Source organism: Protomyctophum bolini, assembly GCF_963924005.1.
Source record: "Protomyctophum bolini genome assembly, chromosome: 5".
Classification (NCBI taxonomy): Eukaryota; Metazoa; Chordata; class Actinopteri; order Myctophiformes; family Myctophidae; genus Protomyctophum; species Protomyctophum bolini.
The window spans coordinates 14,832,322-14,845,683 of record NC_137866.1 but is presented as its reverse complement, the minus strand read 5'-3'; the positions used below and the strand labels follow the sequence as shown (position 1 = coordinate 14,845,683).

The window sequence follows — 13,362 nt, the reverse complement described above, 5'->3', positions numbered from 1 at the left end:
TAACATTTTAGTCTAGTTTTTATTTGTTGACGAGATTGTCAATAATTATGTCATCGTAGCTTAGTTTATATTTAGTTTTCTTCAGTGAAAAAAAGTTAAGACAACAAACATCTTTCGTTAGTGGACGAAATCAACACAGCGAATCGGGGCTATTTTCGTCGCGTGGCGGCGTGGTGCGACAGAGTATGAATGAAGCGTATAGGAGAAGAGGAGGAGGCTGCGTCAGGTCGAAACACAGGGACTGCACACGACCAACACCAGCCAGCCAGACATACAGAAGTACAACACCCAAACGCACGACAACACACAGATGCCATGGGGTGCCACTACACTTAAAAACCCCACTGAAATGCACGCATGGACGCGCACACACACACACACACACACACACACACACACACACACACACACACACACACGGGACACATGTGAGAGCACACAACGTAAAACGTGATGGGGGTGTTGGGAGAGGGTGGGATGGGTGCCCATCAAGACGTTTACCTGTTGGGCCTGGGGGAGCTATACAGATGTCAAAGGTCAAACGGAAGAAGAGAGCAAGAAGAGGGGGAGGAGGAGGAGGAGGAGGGTGGGAAGAGAAAAGGTTTCAGATGAGTCAAGTTTCACAAAGGCTTTGTAAGTGTGGTTTTCCTGCTGGGTAGCTACCTGCTTCGGTGGCTGTGGTGTGCTATAGTGTCAAGACAAGTCACCTTTATTTGTGTATAGTACAAAACAACAGAAGATGACCCAAAGTAAAAAACAAAACAACAACAATAACAAGGTTTAGAGCATTGTGTTCCGAGCGTGAGATTTCTTTCTCTTGTCTGGAAACACCAACAGACGATTTCACACAACAAAAAACTAAAGCCACCCACTGTTTCACAACTGTATTTACAACGAAGATAATTCTGATCCTGGAGTCCACAAAAGCCAAATATCAATAATACATGACTTTATTGGTTGAGACACACGTATGGGTATCAGGGCCTGTCCCAATCCATCAATCAGGTTCAAATCATGCTGCTGTTGAGGCTCATATACTGACCAGAGGAAATAATATAGCTCAACAGAAAGCAGTGTTTAAAAAACGAACGTAGAGCTGTTACTGCAGTGGTACTGTGGAATGCATGTGTGTGTGTGTGTGTGTGTGTGTGTGTGTGTGTGTGTGTGTGTGTGTGTGTGTGTGCGTGCGGAGTGCTTGTGGGGTCAGTATGTGTGTGTGTGTGTGTGTGTGTGTGTGTGTGTGTGTGTGTGTGTGTAGTGCTTGTGGGGCCAGTGTGCGCGTGTGTGTGTGTATGTGTGTGTGTGTGTGTGTGTGTGTGTGTGTGTGTGTGTGTGTGTGTGTGTGTGTGTACAGTATGTGCGTGCGTGTGGGCTGAGTGCACGCATCTTGACTGTGACAAATGGGCCGAGATAACAAGGAGGACAAATCGAGCGACAAAACAAAGAGGCGGCAACAAATGCGGCGTGATGAACGCGAGAGGGGGAAAAAATGTGAAGAAGAAGAAGAGGGTCGAGGACACAAAACGTGGTCCATTTCCCGTAGCTCCAAGGAAGGACCCCCCCCCCCCACACACACACACACACACACACACACACACACACAAACCTTTGTCTCTTTCCATTTCCTCTGCTCTCTTCTCTTTTAAATCTATTCAGAAGCAGGGAGAGGATGAATGACTCGCCGTTTCATGACGGCACAATGGAAGCACTGTGCGTGCCTCGCTGTGCACGCCGCTTATTGTGCGTGGATTATGGATCGAGGTACATTCTGTGGGTTTTGTGGTTGTTGTGGAACGTGGTGGTGGTGGTGGGGGGGGGGTTCAAGCATGCTAATGTGTGTGCCAGGAAGGACACACAATCAGGGCCAAATTATGCCCAGGGGCCCTTGGCACTTCAGGGCCCTTCAGGGAAACCGGACTGCGTGGTACTGGGTTTGATACTCTGAAAAGGGCTCCTGGGGACCTTCATTGGCTGCTGATTGTGTCAAATTTAGGTAAAAAGAATGATGAACATTTGCGCGAGCTATCGCGCTATGGGGGCCCCCTAAAAAAGACTGGCCCCAAGGCCCTCCTGGGGATTAATCCGTCCCTGCACACAATTCATGTACATTTTGGTTCAGGTATTCATGGGAATGTGTCTGTCAGGGAAATGTTACGGGGACAAAAAAGAAGCAAAAGATGAGAGGCTGGACGCAAATGAAATGTTTGCTTGTGTGTGGTTTTATGTGTCGCGGGGGAGGGAGGGTTACACCAGATTTGAGGAGATCAGAGATTGAACTCAGACAGGGGTGCGTCTCACATTAGTGCTGCTACACCCACGCTACAGCACTCCCACACACACACACACACACACACACACACACACACACACACACACACACACACGAGACTCGTTCACCTAATGGTTCACCATCTGGCGCAGATACACACACACTTTCCTGCTAGTTCACACTCTGAGATGGACACAAAAATACGCCAGACAATGCATTGCAGTTCGCTGCTGAAATCATTCGGTTGTTAATACTAGTCCTTACCCGTTCTGAATATATGAACAGCAAATCATGTTCAGTGTGCGATGTAATAGATCACATTACTGATAGGGGGGAATTGTTTACAGATGGTCTTGGGAAGTTGGGTTGGGCACAAAAGTATAGGCTAATTAAATGCTGTAGTACAATCATAAGTACACCATTGATGTGTGATGTAAATATGGTGGTGATATTCTGCCTATAAATGGAAGTTAATGAATATTTTGAAGTTCGGTGTTGCACTATGTAGACGGTCCCTAACCGCTCACTGTCTGCTGCCCATGGTGGAGATATAAGCTATTAAACGGTGAACGCGGAGGTTGGCTTTTTGGGCTTCAAAGCAAGTTGTAGTTTGTTCTTTATATAATCAGGATAAGAATTTGATGTTTTGTGTGATTTGTGGGACAAGATTTGAAGTGGGAGTCAACTTGAATTTCACTAACCAACAACAGTGCAGAGGGTCGTCGCCCCAAATGTGGTGACGTCAGTGTTCTCTGCTGTTTTCTATCAGTGAGGGGAGGGGAGGAGGAGCTCAGAACGGTGAACAAATACGGGACCCACCGGCTGTGTTGGACCGGCGCCCAGAACTGATCACAGGGATACTTACGGTGCTGTCTATGTACGCCTCGGTCCACACCGTGTCGTGCTCCTGGTCGATGACCTTGGGACGACTCAGAACGTGAAGATACTCCATCACGTTCTCCTGCACGTCCGCCAGCGTGGAGATCTGGGTGAAGTACCCTGGTGGGGGGGGGGGATTCATACATTAGAGCAGTGGTTCCCAGGGGGTCCCCAGCTAAATGATCATTTGGAACCAAATGGACCCTTATGGGTCTGTAACTCTGAGAGTGTACATTCAGAGTTGGTTCCATTCAGAGTTAAATTAACATTGAACAGTGTGTGTGTGTGTGTGTGTGTGTGTGTGTGTGTGTGTGTGTGTGTGTGTGTGTGTGTGCATACAGTCCATATCTTGCCATATGCATGTCATATCCATCTTGATTACAGCCTGTGTAATGGTAATGGATAATAGATAAAATAGACCCCGGCCCAAAAAAACTTTAGTGTGCAAATGTGAGATAAGTGAGGTCGATTAGGCTTTTTTCCAATCCTCCGAAAGACAAGACATCTGATAGGCCCGTCACTAAGACAAGACATGTACCAGTGTTGTTTTCGTCGCCGAAAAATGTTCGTCGACACAAAATGTTCGTAGACGAAAAATGTTCGTCAACGAAAAATGTTTGTCGACGAAAAATGTTCGTTGACGAAAAATGTTCGTTGACGAAAAATGTTCGTTGACGAAAAATGTTCGTCGACGAACATTTTTCGTAATAAGACAAGACATGTACCAGTGTTCTGATAGGCCCGTCAATAAGACAAGACATCTGATAGGCCCGTCAATAAGACAAGACATCTGATAGGCCCGTCACTAAGACAAGACATGTACCAGTGTTGTTTTCGTCTACGAAAAATGTTTGTAGACGAAAAATGTTTGTCGCCGAAAAATGTTCGTCGAAGAAAAATGTTCGTCGACGAAAAATGTTCGTGCATGTGTAGCGTGCACCAATTTTGGGGTGGTCTTTTTTGGGCATCCCATCAGAAATAACCAACTATAGCAGACCTATGTTCCACAATAACTTGGTATCGTATCCTTGGTTAGTAAAATAAGCAATACATTCTCATTACCATGTATACATAAAAATCACACCCGTGTGAACTGAAGTGAGGGCGCTGTTATCATTGTACATCATCCATCATCCATTATTTTTGTAGGACAAAAATAGCCAATTTGCTCGTCTATGTAACTTCTCCACCCATTGTCAATGGGAATTTAATGTTTGTGTAAGACAAAAATCTACACTATAGCTGAATATCAAAAAATATATATATTTATTTGGGGACTTTGAGGCAAAAGGGCAGGTACCCAAGCACCAACCCCCCCTTTGCGCATTCCGCATGCCTGCATATGATGTAAAAACAACCAGCAGGTAGAACATGTTTGACCGTCTTTCAGGGTAGGCATTTTTTGCAGTGATGGTCACTTCGTGGATGACTTTCATGACTTTTGCAGTAAAAGTAAAATGTCTGACTATCCATTTCATGAAGAGGGTATCTTAAAGATATGAAAAAAAGAATGTCACATTGTTGATAAAGAGTAGGACCAAAATTACAAGAGAATATTGCCCAGAAAAGTCAAGTTTTGCTATTTCTATTCTATTACACCATAGAACCAAATATTGACATTCTGATTGTTCTGGGATCTAGGGACACTACCTGTAGGCCATCTGTGCAAGTATGATGTCAAAACAATCAGCAGGTAGAAAATGACAGATTACTTTCTTGGAACTCCCTCTTTCAGATAGGCGTTTTTTTGCCTATGTGGGGAGTCACTTCATGGATTAATTTCATGACTTTTGCAGTAAAAGTAAAACTACTGACCATCCATTTCATTTCATGACAAGTTTTTTTTAAATATATATATATATATAGCAGCCTATATATAAAAGGCTGCTGATTCAACCAAATATTTGCATTCTGATTGTTCTGGGATGTAGGCATAGTGCCTGTAGAACATCTATGCAAGTATGATGTAAAAACAACCAACAGGTAGAAAATGGCAAAGGATTGACTTGGAACTCCATCTTTCAGATAGGCGTTTTGGTGCCTATGTGGTGAGTAACTTCATGGATCAATTTCATGACCTTTGCAGTAAATCGCGGGACATGTCCCATTTTGTTCTACCTCGGGGAGGGGTATAGTCAACTTTTGGGGCTTTTGTTCCTGCACTGCAACTTAAAACTCATTGACTGCCAAGAAGAAGTTACACAAGTTTTGGCCAAAAGGCTCAGGCTGCCAAACACGAGTTACACTAATTTATGAAATTTTGCCAGCTCACAAGTGCAATAGCTAGCGCTAAACAGGCACTAAACCAGAAAGGAAGATGGCCACAGCCATAAGCTTCTACAATACAATAGCTGGATTTTTAAAATGTTTTTTTCTCCGAATCCTTTCTCAGATTGAGGTGGTCAAAACCAGGATGTTAGCGGCTCATTACTAAATCGTCGCTACAATATTAACTCTTCGGATGACTTTGACGGTAGCCACATTAACTTCAGCTGATTTATCTTCCGGTTCATTTTGAGGTGAATTGTTTTTGTCTCCAAAATAAAAGTCCCGGCAGAATCCGGTGGCAGAGAAGGAACACAGACTGAAACAATTCTGGCAGTCAATGAACGTGTTAAAGAGCGGAGCCATTAACACCAAGTTTAACTGTATTCCATTTGTTGCAATAAATGGTTAAATCCTGACTGAAGTAAAGGTATAATGGCCAAGAGCATCACGACCAAAGTGATGGCATTTTGCTTTGATGGTATAATGCTGCCATTATGATGCTAATGTCTACACGTGAGATGGCACTCAACGTCACAGCTGGGGCACAGGCAGGGACGTACAAAGGGAGAGAGAGATTGCCAACTACCTGAAATTCACATTTTTCTAAGAAATAATGGATGCTCAGTAAAAGATAAAATCTCACTGTATATTATGTTGGCCTATATTTTTTGTATGTAATATTAATCACTTGAATGAACACCAGCGTCCATATTCTTGGAGAGGGAACACCGCGCACACGCACACGCACACACACACACACACACACACACACACACACACACACACACACACACACACACACACACACACACACACACACACACACACACACACACACACACACACACACACACACACACACACACACACACACACTGGGCGGGCTGAGGGTTCAGGGGCATCATCATTAATCACACACAGCGGCTGGAGCAGAATGCCTCCATGCCTCCGCCCTGTGGTGTTAGGACGGTGTCCTTCAGGCTACAACAGGGAGATGGATGGATGGACGCTCCATGCTCACACTGGCATCATACACTGTGGTACACTAAGGTGCTGAGACAGAGGGGAGTAGGATGGATGCTCCCTGCTCACACTGTACTACACTAAGGTGCTGAGACTGAGGGGAGATAGATGGATGCTCCCTGCTCACACTGTACTACACTAAGGTGCTGAGACTGAGGGGAGATAGATGGATGCTCCCTGCTCACACTGTACAACACTAAGGTGCTGAGACTGAGGGGAGATAGATGGATGCTCCCTGCTCACACTGTACTACACTAAGGTGCTGAGACAGAGGGGAGTAGGATGGATGCTCCCTGCTCACACTGTACTACACTAAGGTGCTGAGACTGAGGGGAGATAGATGGATGCTCCCTGCTCACACTGTACAACACTAAGGTGCTGAGACTGAGGGGAGATAGATGGATGCTCCCTGCTCACACTGTACAACACTAAGGTGCTGAGACTGAGGGGAGATAGATGGATGCTCCCTGCTCACACTGTACTACACTAAGGTGCTGAGACTGAGGGGAGATACAGTAGATGGATGCTCCCTGCTCACACTGTACTACACTAAGGTGCTGAGACTGAGGGGAGTAGGATGGATGCTCCCTGCTCACACTGTACAACACTAAGGTGCTGAGACTGAGGGGAGATAGATGGATGCTCCCTGCTCACACTGTACTACACTAAGGTGCTGAGACAGAGGGGAGTAGGATGGATGCTCCCTGCTCACACTGTACAACACTAAGGTGCTGAGACTGAGGGGAGATAGATGGATGCTCCCTGCTCACACTGTACTACACTAAGGTGCTGAGACTGAGGGGAGATACAGTAGATGGATGCTCCCTGCTCACACTGTACTACACTAAGGTGCTGAGACTGAGGGGAGTAGGATGGATGCTCCCTGCTCACACTGTACAACACTAAGGTGCTGAGACTGAGGGGAGATAGATGGATGCTCCCTGCTCACACTGTACTACACTAAGGTGCTGAGACAGAGGGGAGTAGGATGGATGCTCCCTGCTCACACTGTACTACACTAAGGTGCTGAGACTGAGGGGAGATAGATGGATGCTCCCTGCTCACACTGTACTACACTAAGGTGCTGAGACTGAGGGGAGATACAGTAGATGGATGCTCCCTGCTCACACTGTACAACACTAAGGTGCTGAGACTGAGGGGAGATAGATGGATGCTCCCTGCTCACACTGTACTACACTACGGTGCTGAGACTGAGGGGAGATAGATGGATGCTCCCTGCTCACACTGTACTACACTAAGGTGCTGAGACTGAGGGGAATAGGATGGATGCTCCCTGCTCACACTGTACTACACTAAGGTGCTGAGACTGAGGGGAGATAGATGGATGCTCCCTGCTCACACTGTACTACACTAAGGTGCTGAGACTGAGGGGAGATAGATGGATGCTCCCTGCTCACACTGTACAACACTAAGGTGCTGAGACTGAGGGGAGTAGGATGGATGCTCCCTGCTCACACTGTACTACACTAAGGTGCTGAGACTGAGGGGAGATAGATGGATGCTCCCTGCTCACACTGTACTACACTAAGGTGCTGAGACTGAGGGGAGATAGATGGATGCTCCCTGCTCACACTGTACTACACTAAGGTGCTGAGACTGAGGGGAGTAGGATGGATGCTCCCTGCTCACACTGTACTACACTAAGGTGCTGAGACTGAGGGGAGATAGATGGATGCTCCCTGCTCACACTGTACTACACTAAGGTGCTGAGACTGAGGGGAGATAGATGGATGCTCCCTGCTCACACTGTACTACACTAAGGTGCTGAGACTGAGGGGAGATAGATGGATGCTCCCTGCTCACACTGTACAACACTAAGGTGCTGAGACAGAGGGGAGTAGGATGGATGCTCCCTGCTCACACTGTACAACACTAAGGTGCTGAGACTGAGAGGAGATAGATGGATGCTCCCTGCTCACACTGTACTACACTAAGGTGCTGAGACTGAGGGGAGATAGATGGATGCTCCCTGCTCACACTGTACTACACTAAGGTGCTGAGACTGTAGGGAGATAGATGGATGCTCCCTGCTCACACTGTACAACACTAAGGTGCTGAGACTGAGGGGATGATGTACACACATGTCACACAAGGCAGGGCAGGACAGCCACAGCATGCCGCCACGGTCAGCAGGCTAGGAGTGATGCATGGGAAGCCTGTGTGTGTGTGTGTGTGTGTGTGTGTGTGTGTGTGTGTGTGTGTGTGTGTGTGTGTGTGTGTGTGTGTGTGTGCACAGAGTGATGGGGAGACTGTGCGTGCACACTATTATGAACCATGTTCAATGCTTATTGGAGTCATCATTCGTATCCGTGTCATTTCAACCACTTTAACCATTATTTTCTATACTTTGCCCATTCAAAAACATGAACATTTCCGCAAAGCCTATATATTTTGTTAAAGCGAACATTTCAAACTCAACTCGTTTTTGAAGACATTTTGTAGAATGGACCTTAGGTCTAAATGGGTTATATTATGAACTTGACTGGAATATTCGGCTGAACTGTAAGTAACACTTTCAGAGCAGCGATTCTCAACCTTTTACAATTTCAAGGACTTTCATATCCTTGAGCGAGGGAGATATTAACACATTAAATACCATGGACATAATAGATCTGTATTCAGTGATTTGTGAAGTGAGGGGCACTCTCATCAGAAAATGAATAAAATCCACACTCTCAGTCGAGTAAGAGTCTTTGTTTAATAATGATAGTGCTCCGCAGCAGCAGTCATACCAGACAGACAAACGCGTTTCGGCGTGCAGGCCTTCGTCAGTGTCAAAATTGGACCTGACGAAAATTCACTGACGAAGGCCTGCGCGCCAAAACACGTTTGTCTGTCTGGTATGACTGCTGCTGCGGAGCACTATCATTATTAAACAAAGACTCTTACTCGACTGAGTGTGCAGATTTTATTAATTTTCTATATGTTCTCTCTGACTCTGCACCCAGCACACGCCTGGAACTTTAGGCTGTCTGAGTAGAGCGGGCCTTATGCACTCTTATCATCATACATCATCATAAGCACGCACGCGCACACACGCGCACCCCCCCCACAACCCAGACATCTACGTGAGGCGAGCCTCCATCAGATTAGGAACTAGGCATCCCCGCCAATCCCTGAACTAAAGCCCATCGGTCTGGATGTGGTGTGTGTCGAAGACAGATTCCCACCTTTGTTGGCGCACGCCATCCATTTCAGATTATCTGCGAAGGCCGACTCTCGACCAATCAGGTAAGGGAATATGCGGACCTGCGGAGGGAAGAAGCAGATAGCTTTACGTCAGTCATTTTAATTGAGTTCCGATATGGTCCAGGAACACCCAGCGTATATAGAGCCAGATAACACTGATGGATCCAGGCCTGCAGGGTTCAGGCCTTATCTGCCAGCGATTAGCTCAAGCTTTCTTCCACTTTAAAAAGAGATTATGATGAACTCAGACTGAAGTTTTTAAGCTCAGTGTGCGTAGCAGCGGTGGAAAGTAACCAAGTACATTTACTTAGGTAATGTACTTAAGTAAAGTTTTGAGGTATTTCATAGGGATGTCCCGATCACGTTTTCTTATTGCCCCTGATCCAATTCCAATGTTTGGATTTTGAGTAGCCTACCGATTTTTCCAGATCCGATATTCTTATTGAACACTTATGCCATATCACAATAGTACACTATCCAAAATCACAGACAATATCATGATATGGATATAATATTGATACTAGGGATGTCCTGCTCATGTTTATTTGCTCCCGATCCGATTCCGATCATTTGAAAATGATGTGATCGGCCCCGATTTCCGATCACGTGAATACCAATATATAGAGAGTTACAATAGTCTAATCTGGAGGAAATGAAAGCATGGATTGCAGTTTCTAGTTGTTTTGGGGGGAGGTTAATATGCTGCATTACTATGTGGGTGTATATAGTGTTTGCAAGACCCAAATGTCATACGCTGATGTGGCGGTCTGAACAATTTGGCAGTGTATTTAAGCTCACCTAGACTGCATGCTTTCTTCCTGCCTTCCTTCTGCAAATGAACGTTCCTGCCTGGTTATGTAATGTTTGCTCCCCTCACCACCCCAGCACCACCGATGGGCTCTGCTATTTCTGTTCCCCATGCGGGGTTGTTATTGTATATCTATCTCCCTGCTCTTAATGTTTAATGATGGTGTTTAATTGTGCCGAGCAGGGAGAAAATGTAGCAGAGCCGAACGCCAATATAAAATATTATATGCACACTTGTATTCTCATTCTATAATAAATAATGGTTAAATCTATTCGTGATCTGACCACTTCAGCCCCATATATTTGGGCCATTTGAAAATACTTTAACCAATTTAGGCCTGACCTCAAAATTAAAAAAATTAATCTTCTAAATCCTCCAGTTTTCAGAAAATAATATTTTAACTATTTTTCAAAAATAAAAGACCTAGCAGGAATTGCCTGTCATAATTTGACCCCCCAGTATTAGGATGTATTAGGATGTTGATATTAATTCAGCAGCCAATACTCCCCACTGACAGGTAGTACCCCCCCAGAGAGGACGTACAGGGCCTTAGTCCTACTACTCCCCAATGGCAGGTACTACCCCCCCAGAGAGAGGACGTACAGGGCCTTAGTCCTACTACACTCCCCAATGACAGGTACTACCCCCCCCCCCCCCCCAGAGAGGTCGTACAGGGCCTTAGTCCTACTCCTCCTCCCAGCCAATACTCCCCACTGACAGGTAATACCCCCCCAGAGAGGACGTACAGGGCCTTAGTTCTACTCCTCCTCCCAGCCAACACTCCCCACTGACAGGTAGTTATATAGCGCGCCACTCGGTGGCTGCTATTTTTCAATAGCTAAATTAGAACATAATAAAACATCAAAAGGGGTTCCTGCCCAAAATGGGTTAAGTACATTTTGATACCAATACTTTTGTACTTTTTACTTTATTTATTTGTACATGTAGCATTCCAAACTTTTTTCTTGGAAAAGAGTAGCCTACATTGCTTTTACTTAAGTAAAAAAAACCTTCATGAGTACCGAGTACTTTTTCCACCACTGGACAAATGGCATGAACGAGCGCGACGCACACACACACACACACACACACACACACACACACACCAGTGAGTGCTCAAAACTCTCTGCCAAACAGCTTCAGCCCGAGGGAATTCAGTTGGTTCTGGCGCGTGCGCGCATGCGTGCCTGCCAAGAAGAGGTTGCCATATTGGACCAGATGCAAGCCTTTGGGGGCACAGCTGCCCAACCTCCATTGCATGCATTTTTCACTGCCTCGCCTTCAACCTGACAGCCTGCTGTCCATGAGCGTGTGTGTGTGTGGGTGTGTGTGTGTGTGTGTGTGTGTGTGTGTGTGTGCATGCATCCGTGCATGCGTGGGTGGGTGGTGTGAGCGTGTGTGTATGTATGTGCGTGCGTGTGCGTTCACACAGTACATTGCATATCGTTGCTATGGGGCAGAAACCTCTTATCTTCATATTTAAACTTTTTGTGTTTTAATTTTTTACTGGATCACACTACAGTGACACACAAAAGCAGCAAAAGTAGCAAATCCACAAAGAAAAGTAACAATGAGGTTTCCACCCGACAGAGATAATATATTGATTTATTTGATTTGATGCACTTATCCTAGCCTATACCGTCTATTTTTCATTACTATTATAACTTATGCTGCTGCAATGCTCTGGGTGGATCTTTGTTGGTTGTAAAGTGTCTTGAGACAACTTGTTGTGATTTGACACTATAATAAAATTGAATTGAATTGAATGTCTGAAGAAGCCGTACCCGTACACAAGGTAAAGGATTTACCTTTACCTTTTTTCAAGGTAAAAATTGGTGGCATATCAAAATCAGCCAGAAAAAAAAAAACACTATATCGGTATCGAATCGATCTCAAAATAGTCCAGATAATTTTCACCGATATTGATGATGCAATAATAATGTGACCGTCAATGGCTTTGTACTCACAGTGCAGCCAAAAATTTCATTTAAAAGAAATAATGAGTTCAATAAAAGTATAATATGATAATATATATCGGTATCGGAAATGATATCGGCCGATATGACCCTGCAAATAATCGGAGACCAGTCATAATTTCAATATCGTGCATGTCTAATCGAAACAATAATCAATAGAATAATTGCAAGGGAAATAAGCAATAGTTGCAGCTCTAATTGGGACATGCGTGTGTGTTATTTTGCCGTGTTTCTAATTACAGTTGTGAGCGTGTCATTAGTAAGCAGCCGTGAGCTATCATCAGCATCATAACATGTCGTGCACGCTCTCAACGTGCGCTTCATTGTCTTCCCTGTCAGAGGAAATGAAAAGCTTTCATCTCGAATGATAATCCTCCTCCATTCAAACAGACTCAACCATCCCCATGACAGAGACACAGTGTGACACAGTGTTCCTCAACTATAAAACTATGACCAAAAATGTCCGTCGACTACCTTTTTTCACCGACAAAAACTAAATGGTGTGCGAGGTTGTGGTGAGTGGGCTAGCTCCACTGCTGCGCCCACGCGCTCGGTCAGGGGGGCTCAGAGCTATTAAAAATGGAACCGTTAACAGTCGCGTTCAGCGCAGCGGAATCAAGGTAGTGGTGGTGTTTTCTGAGCTGCAGCATGCAAACTTCAACCCAGTCCACTGCACCACATCTACAGTATATACTGTGCATGCATGCACACACGCATGAAACACACACACACACACACACACACACACACACACGCACGGATGGAAAGACACCCAAAGACGACATGCATGCATGCACTATACACTATACAGTGTTATCGGGCAGAAGCATCCCATTGCCATATTTTAACTTTTTGTGTTTTTTTGTGAATTCTGGGCAGGAACCCCTCATGCGTTAGTGCCCTAACCCCTCATGGGTTAGTGCCCTAAC

General features: G+C 45.3%; 1 protein-coding gene across 1 annotated transcript in view; it reads right to left on the bottom strand.

Annotated features, from left to right (window-relative positions):
• Window positions 1-13,362, bottom strand: part of cacna2d3a (calcium channel, voltage-dependent, alpha 2/delta subunit 3a) — a gene marked incomplete at both ends in the record, with an annotated part of 220,647 nt that overhangs the window by 100,251 nt on the left and 107,034 nt on the right. Inside the window, 2 exons of the mRNA XM_080764041.1 lie at window positions 3,135-3,268; window positions 9,631-9,709. Of these exons, the coding sequence (XP_080620167.1) occupies window positions 3,135-3,268; window positions 9,631-9,709 (213 nt within the window). The remainder of the gene's footprint in view (window positions 1-3,134; window positions 3,269-9,630; window positions 9,710-13,362) is intronic.